The 21,458-nt window shown below is 40.5% G+C and overlaps 1 protein-coding gene across 1 annotated transcript; it reads left to right on the top strand.

Moving 5' to 3' along the window:
• The first annotated feature begins 7,145 nt into the window (after window positions 1–7,145).
• On the top strand, window positions 7,146–20,261 carry grhl2b (grainyhead-like transcription factor 2b). Its single transcript, XM_030788465.1, has 17 exons — window positions 7,146–7,165; window positions 8,871–8,873; window positions 9,307–9,493; window positions 10,115–10,182; window positions 10,384–10,750; window positions 10,888–10,943; window positions 11,104–11,260; window positions 11,657–11,768; window positions 14,509–14,603; window positions 17,428–17,586; window positions 18,027–18,112; window positions 18,226–18,391; window positions 18,945–18,982; window positions 19,269–19,360; window positions 19,605–19,690; window positions 19,933–19,997; window positions 20,147–20,261. The coding sequence occupies exons 1-17, from the start codon at window positions 7,146–7,148 to the stop codon at window positions 20,259–20,261; spliced, it is 1,872 nt and encodes a 623-aa protein (XP_030644325.1).
• The last annotated feature ends 1,197 nt before the right edge of the window (window positions 20,262–21,458 follow it).

Here is a 21,458-nt window from a genome sequence, read left to right as displayed (position 1 = left end):
GAAAAGTCATTGTAGTTCTCAATTTTCAAAGTCTTAAATATATTTAAGTGCAGTGATAATGTTCCCCAAATATCCAACCAGTACATCACCGAATTGTAACTGCACGGAGTACTCGCATTCTGTGTATGCTCAAGGCACAACATAAAAACTGCTTTGACACTGCCTAGAGACATGTGCACACATGAATTCATTAAAACAGTTTTTCCAACATGCATCCGTGTGCCTGCACATGTAAGCACAACGTACCGTGGTTGAGAACGTGCCTTGAAATGAGGACTGCCTTTTGTCAAGTTAGAATTACCTGTCGGTTTGTCATTCGATTAGGTATTACCATTGATTGAAAGAATTACTTAGAACACCCAAAGAAACAGTGAACTTTAAACTCGTGTGACCAAAACCAAGCTTTTGTTATTCTTCAAGAGAGGTATTTCAAAATGACTGCATCCCACGTTTTGTTGTTTTGTTGTTTTCATAAATTCACAAGTTTACGCTAACTCTCAAAATTTCCAGCAGAGGGCAATGAAACTAAATAAATCTTTTCGTCCGGTCTCATATATGAAAGGCCGAAGAAGAAGTAACTGTAAAGGATGTGCATGTTGAGTGCTGTTTTTTCAATTCGCCACAGAGGGGCGCCATTACGTCAGATTAAAACAATTTTTCTCAGCTGCCGCGATCAGTTTTCAAAACAGTTCATGCACCACGCTAAACAATCAGTATAAACACTTCTGAGGTGGACAAAACCTTTTATTTCAAGCTTAGCTCATTTATCTTGAAAATCATCATGAATGGACCAATACCAAAATATTAGAGGAGTATTGTTTTAGTATATGAAATAAAACATGTTTCATTGTTATTTCATCGCTCAGCCAATCTTGACATTAAAGCATATAGTTTATATTTTTTAAAAATATGTAAATATTTGAAAATCTTACTGACTGGAAGTAAGTACATTTGTTCTTATCAGAACAAGTTTACAGTTATATATTATGTCATCGTGTGTGAGTGTTTAATACAAATCGATCAGGGAAATAAGACACCTGTTTTTAAAATATTCTGGAAAGAGATGAAATCATTGGCACTGCTCAAAACAAGTCAGCCAGGCCGTATCTGCAAACAAAGATGACGGTACGTTTAAGGAAATGCTTTTGCTGTATGCTTTTTCTTCATAGCAACATCAAGGACACATAACATGTGAGTTCACAAGGAAAGTTTTTTAGGTTTACATTTGTGAGAAGCCATTAAGATCCTGTTTGACAGGTAATGTTTATGTGGTTGGCCTAGCGTAGCCTGGGGCATTTTTCAGTGTTACGCTCTGTGAAGATTAACAGTTTGAGATATTGAAATACTTTCTTTTATTTAATTTTGCTCCAAATAGCTCTGTGTGTGTGTGTGTGTGTGTTTATGTATTAGGAGGTTTGGAGTGGTAGCTTAGGCTATATGGCTGTTCACAAATACTCAGCCAATCATGATTTACAGGAAGGAAAAAATTCTTAACATTTTTAATAGTGTTAATAAAAATTGCTAATATCAATATATGTACAGACACCTATACACTATTTATATTTTATATTGTTCACAGTTTCATCAGGCCATACAATACTGATGTTCAGTTTGACAGGTAATGTTTATGTGGTTGGACTAGCGTAGCCTGGGGCATTTTTCAGTGTTACGCTCTGTGAAGATTAACAGTTTGAGATATTGAAATACTTTCTTTTATTTAATTAATTTTGTTCCAAATAGCTGTGTGTGTGTGTGTTTATGTATTAGGAGCATTGGCATGATTTACAAGAAGGAAAAAATTTAACATTCTTAATAATATTAATAAAAATGATTAGTATCAATATATGTACAGACACCTATACACTATTTATATTGTTCACACTTTCATCAGGCCATACAATACTGAGATTCTTTATTTCATTGTAAGATTTGATAAAATCATGACATATATTTATTAAGCTGTATATGGAATGAAACACACTGTTTACGGCAATTAGATTTGGTAGAGGATAGAAATATCATGAAAGAGGGTCTGACTTGTCATTTCGATTGAGAGGCACGTCATATGTTTGTGTGTGTGTGAGTGTGAGTGTGAGTGTGTGTGTGTGTGTGTTGAGGGATAGTGATCTGAGCAGTAACCCAGCAGGAAATGATTCCTCCTCTCCATGTTGTGACACGCCTCTGCATGCAAACACACCCTCAGCTCAACTGTCTCCACACACCATGCACAGACTCTGCCTGTGTAATATGGAGTATCAGCAGGCAATGTCTACAAACCAATGTGTTAATTAAGAAGCACGGTGATACAGAATTAAGGGGAAATTGCATAAATTCTAATGCATCGTTTCCAGTAACACTTTACCTATTTCTTTATTACCACAGTATATGTTCAGGCAAGACAGGCAAGCACTGGTTTTGGAGCCTAATTTAAATTTTACTTGGGAATGAGTCATTTTGATGACGTGGTGTTACATGTTTAAAATCAACATCATAATTTTTGCCAGATATATGCATGTATGTATTTTATGTAATTTATTTTATTTAAATTTATTTTAGTTTATCAGTACGTTACTTGATAAATAAATAAATAAATAAATCTTCCAAATTGCAAAGCCAAAAATGTACTCGGATAACCCCAGCCACCCTGCAGTCACATCATGTAAGAAGGGTATCTGTAGTTTAAGCTAATGTTGTAGTCTTTCACTGAAGGAAATTTTATCATTGTGAGAAAAGTTCTTTACCAGTGTCTGGTGTTATATTTCCATTCTATTCACATCATAAGAAAGAAAAAGAATCCTTACAATCCATTGTGTGAGGGGTTCATTTCTCTCAAGAGAAAAGGAGTCTTGATTGTCTAGTGGAGAAGAAGAGAGGAAAAAAAAACACTTCCTCACTGAAGGGATTCTCTCATAACCTCAATACATTAAAAAAAACATCTTCAGTGTATTGAACAGACTGAAAGATGTTTTTTTTTTAATATGCATGCTGAATTACCCATCTCTGAAATGTACTATGACATCAGCTATAGTCATTTTTTTGAATTTGTACAACAGGTTAGAAATGAGAGTTTCATCACCTGCTTGGGTGGAGATGCCCTGCCCCAGGGTCTGAGAAAGGAAATCTGTCCAGGTGTCAGCCACTCAATAAAGGGCTGTGAATTTTACCTCACTGTCTATTGTCCCTTTAAAAAGTGGGATTTGGCTAAAACAGCCAGAGATTTTCCTATTTGGGATATGTGGTGGTCTTCTTAATGTGCCCTGATTAATGTGCACTTTCACTTAACTCACTTTTCACATTTTTTAACTGGCATTAGAACCTCTTCAATTCTAAAGAACTTCTTCAGCAAAAGTAATTAAGAAGAATGATTTCAAAATAAGAATGGATAACGATAAAATTGAAAAAAAGGTCATTAAATAAAAAGAAGGCTACCATCTCGTTCTGAATTTCAGTGATGAAACATTTCGATTTTGTTTCGGTCTCTGTTACGATGCGCAATTATTTTAGCTTTCATGGCTGAACTTACAACGGAGCTCAAAAGTTTTCAGACAAACGAAAACAGGTCGCAAGCACAAAATGTACCGGATCCTGATATCACAAGGAAGTTGCTCTGATCTTCCTGGTCTTTCTCTTCCTCTGTTTGCACAGATTCCGACTCTTAATAAGCAAAATAAAACTTCTCGCCGTGCTAGTTCCTAGTACAGCCCGGTTCCCCGTATTCCAACAACATAAACCTCATGTTGTCAAACCTGTTTGCTAATCTAAACTGTCAAGCAGAAGCAGTGTGGTAATAATAATTATTTTGCAGTTATCTGGCAACCTTAAGAGAGACGCACACGGACAGACAGGGCATTACCAACTGATAATGCAAATATGAGACAGGGCTCTGCTATGGAGATGGAGAGATTCACCGCTGACAGCAGAAATACAGAGACACATTGATGTTGCTGATGCAAACAGACACTCGTCCTTTCACCTAACCCGTTCTGCAGCTCCTGCCATTCTGAAAATGCTTCTTTCTGTGGCAAAGAGATGTCTGGTGAGTGTGTAGTCAGAGGCGTACATATAGGTCGCTGTTCCTTTAAGAGGGGCTGGAATGTGCTCAACCCCCCCCACCCCTGTCTGACTCCCCAACCCTTTCCCAAAACCCCACCTTCAATCAAGTCTTGTTCTGAGTCCCACACCTGTACAGGGGCCAGGCTCAGCTCCGTCTCTCCAGAGGGCCTCTAAGCCGCATTCCTCCCCACTGTTCTCCCTTAGCTTAAACGCTGAGACTTACCTGCCAAACAGGTACAGAGAAGCAAGCCAGACAGGTCTGGACAGGCATCCCTTTCCCAGCTAAGACATCCCAGGCATGCGCTGCACACCCTTCCCCTTTTCCCACGTCGTTAGAAAGGAATTTCTGCAAGACAAGGAGGGAAAACCGTGACCGGGCCTCGCGCCTTCATGCCCGTGCCTGCCCGTTACCTGTCACACCGCGGCCGCTGCTGTCACAAGCCCTTTAGAACGAATTCCAGACAGAAAGACGACTGAGTTCTCAGCTGAGAGGGACGCGAGGAACAATAGCCGCCGAGGAACTCGACTTGTGCCTTCTCGTTTTGGCACGCAAAAAAAAAATAGATTTACTCCCTCCCAACTGACAACACTGCAAAATTCCACTCAGATGGTAACATCTAAGGGAATTAGAGGCAGCAGGATCTGGTTGCAAGTGTGCATGACTTCATCACCAAAAACCCCCAAAATGCACCCTGCCCATTTTCCTTTGGCCAGTCAGGCCCTTAGTCAAAGAGACTCTTTCTCAATGTTTGGGGTTTGGTCACATTAACTATAATCCTCCAGGAAGGACTGAGTGAATGCTATACCGACACATAGCTCCCAGACCCCACCTCTATTTATCTAGCCGCCTCGTTTACACACAGGTCTGAATAGAACAGGTGCTCAGTCCAGGATCATTAGAAAATGGGGGAGAGTAATCATTACCACAATACAAACACACATGCCAACACAAAAGGGAGACTTGGCTATTGTGGCCCAGACATTACAGAGTAATATTTGTCAGGTTTTATTTATTTATTCGGTTATTTATTTATTTATTTATTTATGTGCAGAGAGCATGTGGACAGCGTCTCTTCCACAACTCCACTAAATTAATTTCCTTATTTCTCATAGCTTCCTTTAAGTCTGTGCATGTGCTTATGATGTTGATGAAAGTTAAAAAAAAAAAAAAAAAACCTCAAGGAAGAATATTCTCTGTGTTCTAGAGCTGCTCCCAAAATCTTCTAGAACCCTGATCTTTTACCGGTCATTCTGAGAAAGACAAGGATCCCTAAGTCAATAAAGATGAGGTCAGCGCGCTGGTCACTTTAAATACAGACAGACTATGGAGATTTTATCAGGCTACGCTGGCCCAGATGCTCCGCTAACCCTTTACTATCTGACCCTCTCTCCTCAAAGCAGGGGGGGCATTGTCTCTGACCTGAGTTTTTTTTTTTTTTGTATTGCAGCTCCTGAATGGCTGTGCTATGTGTGAACACAAAGGCTTGTGTTTGCTTGCCCAGGGTGTCAGTCGCCAAAGTCACTTACAATAGACTCACTGTGTTTATACCCTAATGAAGTAGTATCACAGAGGAGCCAGGGATTGGTTTGTTTTAAAAGACAGGTAATCACAAACAGTGAATTCCCATACAAAGCATTCATTAAGACAACAATGCCACTGTGTAAACAAGCTGTTAAAACTGCTGCCTTTTCTGTTCTAACTTCAGAAAAAATACTGTAATAAATATGAATTTACTTCTCAGGACTAATTCAGTTGGCTGACTTAAAAATAACACTCCCAAAAAAGTTTTCCCAGCATTTCCTTAATAATGCTTCATTCAATTTGATATAATAATAATAAAAAAAGCAAAATTGCTTCTGAACCTCACTACTGATCAAAGCATATGATTAAGACCATTCAGATTTCATCAAATAGACCTCAGTTGCACATGTTTTTGTAAAGTTTCTTTCTTTCTTTCTTTCTTTCTTTCTTTCTTTCTTTCTTTCTTTCTTTCTTTCTATCTTTCTTTCTTTCTTTCTTTCTTAAATGACTTGAGAGAGGCCCATACTATACATGCCCACGCTTGACACTTGGAACAAATGAAAAGTTCTCACAATTTGGGATCATGGGAGGATGACATTCATTTGAATTTGTCACTCAGCACGCTTCATTGACATGTCTGGGAACTAATATTGACAGTTTACTGTTTAATTTGAGGGCATGTTATAGCTTGATCAAGTCAGTGCCTAAGCACATAAAAAATAACCAAACGTGTAATGTGCTGTAAATGGTGTTGCACAATGATGTAAGTGAAACTGGCCAGAGTTTATTCTCTCTTTCTCTCTTTTTTGTGTACCATGAAGTTTAAACATTACACTAATACCTTGGCATAACTTGTGCATTTCATAGAGGGCACTGAGCCTTTGATGTCTGTTATTTGTAGGCCAGTGTGAGAACATTTAAATAGCTGTGCAACTATGCAGTTCCGCTCAAACAATTAACCCCTCCCCACTCTTTAGTGTGGCTCCAGTTACAGATTACTACATGTACCGCTAAGCAATATGAATTTTCACGTGTTAATGAAGAAAAATGAAAAAAAGTTGTTTCAATGGCAACAAAACACAGCACCTCTGCCTGCCCGCGATTTCAGCGTATGCCCACAGGTAAGGTGGGTCTTACCTGTTTTTCCGACGCGACAACCTATCGCTTGGGTGAGCCTTCGTACTTCAGCCAATCAGAGCCTTGGCTCGTCCCTCCTTAAACCCAAATACTTTACACTGAAAAAATTCCATCAAAGTTTACGTACAACGCTTACGAAAGCGGTGCATATTCAGACAACTACTTAAAACTTTTATCATATTTCTGTTTACATTTTTTATTCATCTGCCAGAGAATACTGAAATACAGACTTACAGAGATTCAAGGTGGGCTACACGGGCTGAGGTGTTGCCTACCTGCCAGGTTTATCGGGGCTGTGGAAGAAGCAGGGCAAAAAAAGCAGATTTACCTGTAGCCCGGGTTTTGGCATCTCTCTCTCTCCGTTGAGTCTTCTATTACCTGCACCGACTTGAAAGTCCAGTTTCACAAGGAAGAATCGTGGAGGAGGCTAAATATGTCACAGGAGTCAGACAAGTAAGTGATTATAGCAGTGCAACGTATCTTCGAATACATGAACGCACATCGGAATTTTATTGTTTGCGCGTTCTATTTTTATTTGGCAGATGTGAAGTTTTTTTTAATTAAGCAGGGCTCTTGATTTTTTATTACATGTGGATTTTTTTTTTTTAAAAAACTGTGGTAATACCATATGGCAGTGGTTGATATTTCAGGTGACTTGTAACGAGCTGTTTAAATCAAAGGGAAGGTCTGAGTCCGCTGAGTCACTTTGTTGAAATCGCCATTTTCGATGAAGGAGAAATTGGATCACAGTTTTGAAATCACTTCTGTAGAAGTATTTGTTTTGTTTTGCTTTCGTAGAGTACAGAATCTGACGTTGTTGCAGAATATTTGTAATGTGGTTTCAATAGAACTTTTGATACAATTTTGTTCAACGAAAATGTTTACTTTTTTTTTTTTTAAATAACGCTTGATTGTAATTATGCAAACAACACCTGAGTGAAATGCTTGTCCTAACCCATTTTGTTGAGGGTAAATAGTGCTCGTGCATGCTCTACCACTCGTGTAAACGAAAAGTACAGTACTGAAGTGTTTTCCATTGTAACCGAAAACTGGGTGCAAGAAATATTATTTGTGGTTTTCTTTTAAATTAATTTGTGTGTGTGTGAATTAATGTAAAGAAAATAATCATTAAAGAATAATTATTTGAAATTTACTTTTAGTTTTCTAAACTGAAATTTTGAAGCATAATCAGTTTCTCTCCTTTTTTACTGTCACAAGGGCAAAAACACAGCACATAACAAAATACTGCTTAATATGCCAAAAAAAAGAAATATGCTGAAATGGTTTATTTTTTTAAAAATAATAATAATTTTTTTCATTGCAACTACAGCTTTTTTTTAATGTAAATGATGCACTCACATGATCCCCAGTGTGGACTTGTATGCTGATAGTGCTTTGGGCTAAAGCCTACAGTAACTGCTTGTCTGGATATCGTATGTGTTATTTTTTGTGAGCAAATGATGTGGAAATAGAGGGAGTGCAGAGAGGATTAAAGAGAAAGTAAAAATTGTTTGTGGCATTAGTGATCAAAAAAGAAGTTTGTTTTACCTCATTGTCAGTTATAACAACATCTATAAGAGATGATTTTTTTTTTTTTAATTTTATTTATTTATTTTTTTTAGGTCTGGTTACCCCTTAAAATGAATTTGTTCTCAACAGACCTTACCCCTTTTCAAACAACCTGCTGGATTCATAAATAGAACTTGGGGGATTACTGAAATAAAGGAGATCTGACACATGGGCGCTGTATAGCGTTCTTCCAGAGTGACACAAAAATAGGAAGCAGTTAGCAGTAGTTGTTGTCATTGTTCAAGACCCCTGAATCAAAACACTTGAAACAAAGTCATGAACAGCATCCTCTTTTGTAACTGCTGGATTCCAGAATTCAACTACTCACAGTGGGTTCCATCTTTGTGTTCCAGAACTTTCCCTACGACCTTCTTAAGCATGAAACACACATATGTTTTTGCCATGACAACTGAAGTGCTGTCAGAGTAGTATGTGGTGTGTGTCAGAAAAAAAGACAACGACAACATTCTAGCGTTCAGTCTGTTGCTTTACGTACCTGCATATATTTTCACTCAGGTATTTGATCAGTTGAAATCCAAACCACAACATGCTGCCATTTAGATAAGATGAAGTTAAATGAGATGTCAAGCAAGTTTGTGCTGGCATTAATAGATCAGACTTCTCGCCTGCAGCGATAACTGTGGCAGTTTCTTTTCAATAGTGTACCGACGAGTCAATTTACATAATTTTTATCACATATTTGAACTGTAGCTCATTTGTGTGTGAGAGAATGGGTTTGCCTAACCATATAAGTGGGGCCCAGAAGGTCAATTGAAGGTCCCCGTAAGAATAGCACAATTAGACAAATTCTTTACTTTTGAGGTCTGGCCACTGGGTCCACAAAAGTTTGGGACTTCTTAATAAAATATAATATACAAGTTCGTATCTGGGTTCGTTTCTTGTTCTATACTTTTGGTAAAATGGAAGTCAAGGGTCTGTCCCCAGTTTTAGAGGAAGACAAGTGTGTGTGTGTGTGTGTGTTTGTTGGTGCATCCATACATTTATCTGTGTTTGTGTGTTTCCAGTAAACGACTGGTGGTAGTGGTACCCAATGAAACCTCGTTTCACTCTCGGCGGGCTTACACCAGTGAAGATGAAGCGTGGAGGTCATACCTGGAGAACCCCCTCACAGCTGCCACCAAAGCCATGATGAGCATCAATGGTGATGAGGACAGTGCTGCGGCGCTGGGCTTGCTTTATGAATACTACAAGGTCAGTCACAGCGTTTTCTACATTCTCACAGATACTCACAGTTTTCGCCACTCACAGATCCTCATATCCCACGCGCTTACCTCTTACTAAAGTCATTCAAATATCTGTGTGAGTGATTCAAATGTTAAGGAAAAGCCTTTATTTCTGTCTGTTACACCCCAAAACAAAAAACAAACAAAACAAAAACAAAACAAAAACCTACACTAAACAAACAAACAAACAAACAAACAAAGACCCAAGCAAACAAACCGAACCATAAAGCAGTGGATGATGGGAGGCGAAGTAGGTGGAGGGGATACATTTTGGGAATTTTTTTTCTTCATCACAGTCCTCTCTTCCCCATTCGTACTTCCTTTACAGGACCTCTCCCACACAGAACCTAAATGTCACTACAATATACAAAATAAAGAATCAGTCAGGACAGAGAAATACACACCACAGTATTCAAAACCAGGGGGAAACGGCAGGCTCTGTGGTTTGTTATACTCTCTGAGTACTTGCTGTTTATAACTATGTTATTCTCTGTTAGAGTTGTAGGTGATAGTCTGTGTATTAAATCCCCTCAGACATGCCAATGCCTGTAGTATGGTTCTTAGCCTGTTCTGTTCTTCTCAATTTCAGGTTCCCAAAGACAAACGCGTCCTTCCTATCACCAAAGTGGTTGAAATTTCAGAGGAGCAAGAAAAGAGGTCAGTTTATTCATTTCCGTGTGAATTACTTACTTATGTTACTATGTAATATTTGTTAGAAATGCTCTGACAGCGTTTTAAACAAACCAAGTCGATACTTGCAGTTGTTAAGTGTTTTATCTTATCACACAGATCTTGCGAATGGATTCTTCCCAAATAAAATGAAATAATATAGTGTGTCTTTGTCCATGTGTTCTCCAGGAATGCTCTAGTTGGCAGTAGCAGTAGCAGTAGCCAGACGGAGACAGAAGCCGTCGATAACCGTGTCCAGGTCCTGAAGTCGGTGCCGGTCAACCTGTCAATCAACACAGAACACCAGGAAACTAAACGAGACCAGTACGTTACAGGGGAGCCAGCACCTGTTGCCATGGTGAAGGCAGAAGTGTACGCACCTGTTTTCATGAGCTCCGGTGTTCACTACAAGTCGGAAGGGGAGGAGCCTCCACGTGTCATCTTCGAGCAAGGTCACCTATACGACAGCTCAGCCATCAATCATAGCAGCTATGTTAAAGATGACCAGCGTAGCAGTCCAGACAGCACCTACGAAGAGGAGACCAGTGCGGTGAGAGCCCTGTGGTTACTTTAAACTTAACAAGTCATTTTTAATCATATATTTAAATGTAGCAAAGCTGTAGTTATGTTGTAATAGGTAGCTTGAGCAGTCCATAATTGTGATTGGCTGATGCTATTCTCTCTTTAAAACAGAAGTACCGCCCACAATCTTTGGAAGCTGATGAATACGTCTTTGACCAGACAAACATGTAAGGCTGCTTCCACCGCTCATACTGTAAACGATGGATAATTCAGACTGTTGATGCATAATTTGTATTCTACACACTATAGCAAAACAAAACCATGACAAAATACGGTGACATCAAACACTCCACGTATCTTAATGATGATAGTGATTTTCCTCCACAGTGACACATTCCAGTACACACTTGAAGCCACAAGGTCGTTGCGTCAGAAGCAAGGTGAGGGGCCCATGACCTACCTGAATAAGGGCCAGTACTACGCCGTGACCTTGAACGAAACAGGAGCCAATAAACGCCTCAGGCACCCTATCAGCAAAGTGAGGGTGAGTGGAACATCACCGCAGCAAAATGACAAATCAGGCTGGCTGGAAACTTTGGCATCAAAGTTCTGCTTTCTTTCATTATCTAACCAGATCTAGCTCATACGTGGTCTATAAATCTGGCTTATTTTCCTGAAACACTGACCATTAGCTGTGCATCACAAAAAGCATGGTCATCATACTATTAAGGAGTCTTTAGACGGAGGTGACCACAGAGTACACCTCTGAGCTGAGAACAAGTTTAAATACACTTGTACAGTAGCGGGCCATCACTTCTCCGCAGGTGGTGTTCAACACCTCCACTACACTCCTCTCCACTACCAAATAATTGAACAAAGTAGTGACCCCCGGAGGAACCACCCCTCTCTCTCACTTCACTTCTCTTTTCCATGTACCCAGAGCGTTATTATGGTGGTGTTCAGCGAAGACAAGAACCGGGACGAGCAGCTCAAGTACTGGAGGTACTGGCACTCTCGCCAGCACACCGCAAAACAAAGGGTCCTGGACATTGGTAAGAACAACAAGCTTCATAAAACCATAAAGCATGAAGGTCAGGTCCTTTACTAGTAGCATCACTGGGCACACCAATGTCCTTCCCCTTTTGTTCAAACATGGCTGCTCTGTAATTAGTCGGCGATGGAGTGATGGTTCCTCCCGGGCCTCTCTGACCCTTCCCCAATGGCCTGAAGCCCCTCAGGCTGTCGAGGAGATTGGTTCCTTGTGGTTTCCTTCTCAGTCTTTGAAGAGGGTGCAGAGATTGGATAAATTACTGTGTTGTTCAGATTGGATGCACACAAGTTAACTCCTGACAATTTCCTTTGAACGCTGCTTTGGAAGAACGGCATTCTAAAAGACCGAATCTGATGAAAAAGGTCGAAACCGATACCGTTCATCCGTCGCTGAGTCATTTCTCCTGAAGTATAGATATTTGTACCGTTGTTTGAATGTTTTTTTTTTTTCCTTATCTACACTTCAAGTCAAAGGATAACGTTTCGGATATATTGATTTGTATAGCAGTGCGAATGTATGCGATGAGAATGAACTGGGTTTTATCATAATAATAATATATTTTTTGTGTAGGCGATGGGAAAAACACCTTATGTTGAATTTTTGTTGTCTTTGAATGAGGCATTGAAATGTGTTGTATGGCAAGCTGTAACCTGTGAGAGTAATACAGCAGTGATAGTGGTATGTGGGAGATGGTTTGAATGGTAAAAATGTTCATGACTTGTTCGGACAGAGACAGGAATGTCTCAGGGTTCCTTGTCATTTCTCTGGCCACTGGGCAATTGAAGGACCCAAGAGACTAGTTAGAACTAAAGTACTGGCCAACTGGACAGTTATATTTGCTAGAATGCTGTCTCACTGATAGTTTCTTCATAGGCATACTATTTACTAAGGGCTGTTCAAATGATAAAAGCAAAAATGAATGGCCAAACCACAGTCAAAATACTCAATTACTGCGCAAGAACAAAAACAACTATATAAATGCCCCACCAAAACAATCAATTTACACTACTCCTGGAATGTTGTTCCACTTAAGCTGTGTTCATTAGAATCAAGGGTATCCTCTGATGGGTTAGGTATGTAACAAACTTGCAACATAAATTCTTAACAAGTTTGAACACAAAGCTGTTAGTATTTTTTATTTTTAAAACAAATTGCCCTGCTTTTTCTTCTGTTGTCTGTGTCCGCGTGGTTGCATAGCTTATTTCCTTAATGGTGATGACTTGTCATAAAACAAAGCAGAAAGGAAAATGACCACGATTGACAACAGGATTGGCTTTGTCCTTATGGATGATGAGACTACACGACATGACAATGCATTGAATCTTACATTCTTTATGAGAGATACTCATAACATGTCAGTTCACACATCAGGAAGTAAACTGTTTATTTTTCACTGAGACTGTGGTTTCATTTGCCAGTATAATGAGACAGGGGTAGAATTGTGCAGAGTTGAGTCTACTTTAAAAAGGGTAATGTACACAATTGGTTTTGTGACATCTCTCTATCTTTTCAACTCCTAGTAATCTATCGTATTCCTGTCTTTGACATATTTATTCTTAGTCTTCATAGGTTTTTGGCACTGGTGCTATTTGTCAAGCCTGGGTCACAGAACATTTAAGTTGTGGGAACCCCTTCAAGGGGTCTTTGCTGGATGGTTGCCATCTTTATCCTAATCCTACAGATGGTGGCGGTTTTGGGGGGCAATATGGCCACCACGAAAGGGTGTGGAGATAAATGAGTGCTGAAGGTGCGTTTCCATGACGGTGACCAGCTTGGGCATATGGCGAAGAGCAAAACCTGTAGCATTTGGATGGCCGAGGCAGACAGTCGGTGCAACCTGACACCTGTGCTGGGATTTGAATAGCAGTTGAGGTGGGATTGTTCTCCCGGCCTGAGGCCGTGTCACAGGATCTGGGGTTTGAATGGGCTATTGAACAGGAGAGGTCTAACGGACATAGATTGAGCCAACGCGTGTTTGCTTTATGAAACCAGCTGCTGCCTGTGATTTCAAGCAGTGAAACTGACCACTCACTCCTGTGCTGAAACTGTAGAATTAGCATTGCCTGTAGGTTAGTCAAGTTTCAGCAGGGAGGTTAAACTTGTTAAACTAGGTGTTAACCGTAAGCCAAAAAAGCTAAGTCGGTCCCGATGGGAAAACTCCAGTGTTTCGGTGTTAGCAAACAAACTACTAAGCTAAGTTAAGGTAAAGAAGGGACATCTGTGTTTTGGTGCTAGCATGAGGTAAAAAGCTAACTTGACCCAATAGAAGCAGATCCACCTCGTTAGCACATCCATAAAGAAAGAAACAAAAAGTTGTCCCAGTCACAGTCTTGTTTGTTTACTGCAAATAAATATGAGATAGCCTTTGTCTTCCCCCAGCGCTAGCTTTGAAGGGAAAGTGTTTGTTTGCCAAACGAGATAAGCTTTATCAGGAATGGAAGTGTGCTGTTTTAATGTATGAGATCTCTTATCTTACCTGGGCAATCGTTTTCTACAATAGCAAACAATTTCAGACCTTCTGAGGTGGTGATAGTGGTTTTTGAGGAGACAGTTTATCAGAGATGATTTAGACTAGCACAAGTAAATACCTTGAGCTTTCTTGACTGAATTTACTTCATTAGAAATGGTGTGCACGCTGTATAACAATGGGTATCTCACATATCAATTCTCAGTTGTCAGTTTAGAGTATTTATGCATCCTACCAAAACAAAACTAATGAATCTTATTTTGTCTCTGAACAGCTGATTACAAAGAGAGCTTCAACACGATTGGGAACATTGAGGAAATAGCCTACAACGCCGTGTCTTTTACATGGGACGTGAATGAAGAAGCCAAGGTAATTATGTCTGTCTATCCATATCCCCTGGTCTTTTTGTCCTGTGACTCAAGGGAGCAGCTTAGCAAACCACATGTCTCCTCAAATGTGTATTTTGGATTTGTGGACATCCTGCTCTTACCAATACACACCTTCCCTTGCAAGAGCAAACAGTATTTCATAGAATTTATGGTCCACATACCATGTGAATTCTGCCCTTATTATTACCATAAAAATCAGTAAGTCTCACACATCATCGTGGTGCACACATCATAAACATCACATGATTGTTTGCTAATTTGCATGAAAATGGACCTTTTTTTTTTTCCTTTTTAGCCGCCATTATTGTCTGTGTAGTCAAAAAGTTATTAATGCCTAAGCTGTTGCGAGATTTGACGTGCATGTTTTTCCTTGGTTTATTTCCTCTCTCTCTCTCTCTCTCTCTCTCTCTCTCTCCCTCCCCCCCCCCCCCCCCAACACGTGTCTGTTTATGGACACTCCTTCACTCCCTCCCTATGTAAAGTATGACGTTGCAGACACAATGCCTCTATCTTCCCCACCCATATGTGTTTGCTCAGTGCTGTTCTTTTCCTTAGCCGCTCTATGCAGGGGTCAGGTTGCACCTGCGTGTCACACACTATGGGAAACGGACCGGGTCTGTGTAAACGGGGCCCCGGGCCCACATAAATGAAACGGCCCCACCCATGCGGGCAGGGTCCTGTCCACCCATTGTGGTTCTTATTTGGCTCCTCAGTTACAATAAAGCTCATAACAAACAGTCCATTCTCTGGAGTATATTAAGCTCCCAACTCTCTGGGTAAATATTTGCCGCTCATAGGTTCTCCTCCATACCTTTTCACGGTCAACCCCGTTAGCGCATTGCCTGTCATCGGATCCCCTTGCGTAGGCCAGGCACGTATGGCCACGCTGATTTTGAATGAATGCACTTTCTGAGCGTTTGAAGCCTATGTCAGCTCGTGGCTCCCGCTAGATTTTTTTTGTACATGGTGTTTTAGTGCAGGAGAGGTACGTTATTTTTTCATCTTCGTGTGTGATGAGAGGTGTGTCTTCAAAGCCTCAATTCATTCATCCACTGTTGTTTTTTTTTCCCCCGTGGTTTTTTAATTGACGGCGTCAGGAGTCAGAGTGAGGGGGTGTGTAAGAATGCTCTTGCCATCACGGATCTGAAGAGCTGGCCTAAACTCTCTGGCATGCTGTGGTGCTTTTTAGTTAGAGGGCTGTAGGTTCTTTAATGTTGACTTTCATTAATGAACGTATAACAAAGCTCTACCTACATTTGTCATAGAATATGCGAACGCACAACTTTTAATGCTGATCTGGGATCCTCGTCTGTTTGTCATGAATCATACGTATCCTTCAGTGCGTGATTTGATCCAATATTGTGCTAAGTAGAGATTGTCATTCATTTTGTGTGTGTGTGTGTGTGTGTGTGTGTGTGTGTGTGTGTGTAAAATGAGATCTCATAGTGTCTGAGCCTCACAAGGGCTGCTTTCCCCTCCTATGGGTTCTGTAATGGTTATGTATAAAAGGGACTTAGTGACCAACCAAATACAAACAAATTCCTTTAGCTGTATGGTGGAGATGACGTCACTTTGTAACGACACCCTACTTGGTCTGCACCATTTTTAAATGAGCAGCAACTTTACAAAGCTAAAAACAAAGTCCTTTATCGGTTTGCAACAACACCTCATTTTTGGAGGGGGGGAAGATGAAGAATTTGTACCATAAGAAAAGAACACGAATCAGTGAAGTTGCAGGTGCTTATTTTCTGTCTTTCTTTTTTCATATTTATTTGTTACATTCATGATTTTGTCCTTGTTTTTTTTTTATTCAGTTGATGCATAGGAAAGTCCTCTCTTTCTTTCTTTCTTTCTTTCTTTCTTTCTTTCTTTCTTTCTTTCTTTCTTTCTTTCTTCACACCCAAAAGAATACAGTACAACTCCATTCATTTTCTTGCATCGCCATTCTCACACACCCCCATATTATCTGCAGATAAAGTCGTTTAGATGAAAAATGTTCAGATCTGTTTTAATGACTTCTGGTCCAGTCTTTTGTAAAAAAATCTGTGAATATGAATGTTGCTCTTGCTTAGCAGCCCAGTCCGTGGGGAAGTGACCCAGACCTTACAGAGTTTCGCACTAAGAGAACACTGTAAACAAACTTTGCATATGTGTTGCTGCTGTTTCCCCCCCTGGGCAGAGTGATGGTGGAGAAAGCAAGACATGGACGTGTCAGGGCAGGCACCTGCTTTGCCTTTTTTTTTCAGCGCTCGCTGAGAGGAAAAACAAGAAGCTCTCTCTCTCTCTCTCTCTCAACTGCCAAGCAAAAGAAACGATAAATCGGACGAACCTCGTAAGAAAAAGCTGTGGATATCGCTCTTTCTTACGTAACAGGCTTTAATGTGCAAAAAGCCGTTCCCACGCTCGCGGCGAATGAAACCTGTCCGGCAGGCTTTTTGCCCGCTGTGCGTTCTGTTCTTCTACATCCAAATCCATAGATTTTTTTTTTTTAATCCACCAGATTACAGACTGCTGGATTTCCATCTGTTTTAATGCTCCCCCGCCCCCCCTTCCTGATTTTGTAAATAAAGTTGTATATCTGCCAGCGATGGATTGGCGACATGTCCAGGGTTTTTACCCGCCTTTCGCCCAATGAGTGCTGGGATAGGCTCCAGCACCCCCAGCGACCCTAATTAGGACAAGCAGTTTAGAAAATGAATGAATGAATGAATGAAAAGTTGTATATCTGGCCATGTTTTTGATTGGTCAATAAGACGATCTATTTTTTGTCTTTCTCTTTCCGTCTCTCTCTCTCTGTTTGGTAGATTTTCATCACGGTAAACTGTCTGAGCACGGACTTCTCCTCTCAGAAAGGGGTGAAAGGACTGCCTCTCATGATCCAGATCGACACCTACAGCTACAACAACCGCAGTAACAAGCCCCTCCACCGAGCTTACTGCCAGATCAAAGTCTTCTGTGATAAGGTGATCCTCATGACCCCCCTTACCTTTGACCTGGATGAACCCTAAGGTCACAGTGAGAACCTTTTTGTCTGTCTCCATTGCGTTATTTTCCCTTTTCATCAGCTCCTGCCAAGATGACTTCATTATTTCACGCTCTCTTCTGTAACCACAACATGACTACGCTTACCCAGCTTACAGCACTCTCCCTGAAACGGTTCCTTAAAATTTAGCGCCTGAATGGAAGGAACTTAAGAGAAAGGAGTATTGTTTTTGTTGCACTGGGGACAGAGCCAAAGGACTTTTCTGTTGGCTGCCGTATGCTGTCTGAGCTCTGCTGTTTGTTACAGCTCCTAGTGGTCGCGTTAAGAACTGTCAGCGTTCGTGACGTCTCTGTCCAGCAGGTGGCGTAATTGTCACGAGCGTTCTCAAGCGGTCTCACAATCTCTCGCTATCTTTTTCAGGGAGCGGAACGGAAGATTAGAGATGAAGAAAGGAAACAAAACCGTAAGAAGTCAAAGGGTGAGATACTGAAACCCGTCAGCAACAGGCTGCTGCAGAAATAACTCGATTACTGCAGTGGAACAGCATTTCTAAATGACTGTGCTCTCATATCTTTCTTACTGTTATTAGTTTATGGTGTGCTGGTATTAGTTTGTATAGCAACAGTATTGTTATGGATATAACAGGAAAGGATGGGGGTGCAGGGCTTGTAAACCTGCCGAAAAAGAGCGACACCACCTTCTTCAAAACAATGTCCGACCTGGATGCACAACCAGTGCTCTTTATACCAGATGTGCACTTTGGCAATCTGCAGAGAGCTGGACAGGTGAGCTTTCCCTTGAAAACACAGACACACACACACAGAGAGAGAGAGACAGACACACACACACACACACAGAGAGAGAGAGACACACACACACACACACACACATATTGATGAAATGAGTTTGTCCATTTTTATCTATGACCTCACTGGCATTAACAGAGACCACATCCCAATCAGTGACATCAGTCACTGTGTTTCACTGGATTCTTTGAGGTGCTTTTAGGACCCTATTTGGGCCCTGTCAATGGAGACCTTAGCAATGCATTGTGGGACTGATGGAAACAGGGCTTGTTAGAAGATAACTGACCTTTTCAGGCCTAATGGTAAATGTCACTGTCCGGTGTCTGATATTGAAAATGGAGTTTGTGTCATATGGTCAGACAGGAGACTCGTGGTCATTAGGAGATCGGTCAGCTGTATAAGGACACATTGCAAAGGGCTTACGTTGCCTAAGGAACTAGCTCAGTAATGTATGAGAATGACTTAGACAAGACTAAAAAGCTTGTATGAAAAGTTAACTCTGATTTAATCCAGTGTTAAACATTATCTGCAGGTATATACCTTCAATGCAGAAGAGATTGAAAGAGAAGGGTAAGCACACACACGTACACACACACACACTCACGGACGCACACACACACACAAACACAAACCCAGAAACACACACATGTGCACAAACACCCATACACACACACATATGTGAACACAAACGTGCACATGCACACATGCAACAGAACTACATGTATCATGCTTTGGTGCTGAAAACTAAACTTAAATCAGTATCAGAAAACTCGGATTGAGCACACGGCTGACGATCGTCTTGGGTTTGACGACGTTTCGCCCGTGATTGACAGATGCTATTTTGCTGTTCTCTCAGGAGCGTGCTGGTGAAAAGGATGTTCAGGTCATCTGACGATGACTTTTGCCCTCCCCCTCACAAACAGATCAAAGAGGAGACACAGAGAAAAGGTTCCAGTCACGTCATGTACTCATCATCTCCCAAGAAGCATCAAATACACTTTCTTAATAGACTAGAACATAGCAGTCCGCTCAGCTCAAGCTATTTGAATCACATTTCAGCTCTGATATAGTTGAGGAAAAAGAGATATGATTAAGTTTAATACATGTTCAGTCGCCCGTCACAAAAAGTTTAGACGTGACCAGGAATACACTGGGGGTTTGACCTCATACCTCTGCGAATGTCTCCTTGCAGTGTTGCTGTACGTGAGGAAGGAGTCGGACGAGGTGTTTGACGCTTTGATGCTCAGGTCTCCAACCCTGAGGGGTTTAATGGACGCTGTGAGTACTCACCCGCTTTAAGGGCAGCATTGCATCTTGGGAACAGTAGTTTAATTCGTTTGTTTTTAGTTTACCAGAACCATTACAGTGAATGATTGGCTGCTGTACCTCTTGCATCCTGATGCATTTGAGCATGTGGTTACTGAACTTCCATAAAGCTACTGAGATCATACTGAGTATTGATTGGATGTTTTATACAGAGTTCTGTCAGATATCTGTACTGACTGTCATATTTTCTTCAGATTTCAGAGAAATACTGCGTTCCTATCGAGCGAATGGCAAAGATCTACAAGAAAAGCAAAAAAGGGTGAGTGAAAGGGTGACAGAAAGAGAGAGAGAGAGAGAGAGAGAGAGAGAGAGAGATTGACTAGGTGTGTTTATAAACATAACTACTGTTGGCTGGATAACAGCAATTTAAAGTGCTGTTTTATGTTTTGGTTTTTTTTTAACCCTCAGGATTCTAGTGAATATGGATGACAACATCATTGAGCACTACTCTAATGAGGACACGTTTATCCTGGTCATTGAGCCCTATGCCGACGCCTACAAGATCACACTTATGGAGATTTGAATGACGACAGCCAGCCAGGTTAAGACTCATCCACATTTCACCGACATTCTCAGAGTTGGACAAATACACTTGGTCCAGGTGCAAGTTCTCATCTTTTGTCTAACAGCAGAGACTCTGCTGATTATGGAACCCGACTACTTTTTACACATTACCTTTTCCTGGAATTTTTCCCACTTTTTTTTTTAATTATTATTCTTGAACTAAACTACACAACTCTGTGGAAGACTCTGAACTGGGCAGTAAGATTGTGTGTGTTTTTTTTGTTCTTTTTTTTTTTTTTTTATGGTATGTGACTGGTTCGAGTCGGCACTTCATCTAAGCGTTTCCTGGCCAAGCCTTTCAAGATTTTTTTATTCTCTAAGCAGGAAGCTTTTCCAGTTTTTTTTGTTGGGTTTTTTTTTTCGGAAAAAGAGGAGGTTCAGAGTATGTAAATAGATACTGTAAATAGATAACCTCATAAACGTCTCAGTAAAATAAAGATGTAGTACACTTATAGATAATATATACACTTAGACCTCCTTCATCTTGCATTGTACTGTGAACTGTGAGGAGGACGTCCTACACTGTTACAGCTTGAGCTGATGTATAGATTCAGTTTTGATGATGTCATCAACCATCCTGCTAACCAACCTCATTTCATTTTGTTTTGTTTTTTTTACCAGAAGTTTTCACTGTCTCTTCAAATATGATATATGGTAATTCATGTGTCATACATTTCTATTTGTTTATTTCAAAAGGTCATAAACATATCAGTAGGGTGAAAAGAGCCAAATTTCTAATGAATATTGCGTGTCCTTTGTACAGTTCGCATGTGTTCAGCTAAAGGGGCAAAATGGATCTGAACACTCCTCCATATGTGTATGTATATACGTACATCTCTCTCTGTCTCTCTCTCTCTCTCTCTCTCTCTCTCTCTCTGTATATATATGCTCACACACGCATGCACATATATATATATACACACACACACACGTATATATATATATTCACCCACCATTCAAAGGACCCAAGACACAGGGTGTTTTGGTAAATGTACTTCTGACACACTGCAATAGAGAAATGTGAACCCCTTTTATATTAGTGTTGCACTCTGATGTTTATGTGAAACAGTATGCAAAAGGTCCATTGTTTTCAAATGTGATTGTGGGTCATTCTAATAGCTGGGGAGCTTCACAGTGAGTATGAGTGAAGCATAAG

The sequence above is a fragment of the Chanos chanos genome, chromosome 12 (assembly GCF_902362185.1).
Source record: "Chanos chanos chromosome 12, fChaCha1.1, whole genome shotgun sequence".
NCBI lineage: Eukaryota > Metazoa > Chordata > Actinopteri > Gonorynchiformes > Chanidae > Chanos > Chanos chanos.
The sequence above is the reverse complement of the archived record's forward strand: the minus strand, read 5'-3'. Positions and strand labels throughout refer to the sequence as shown.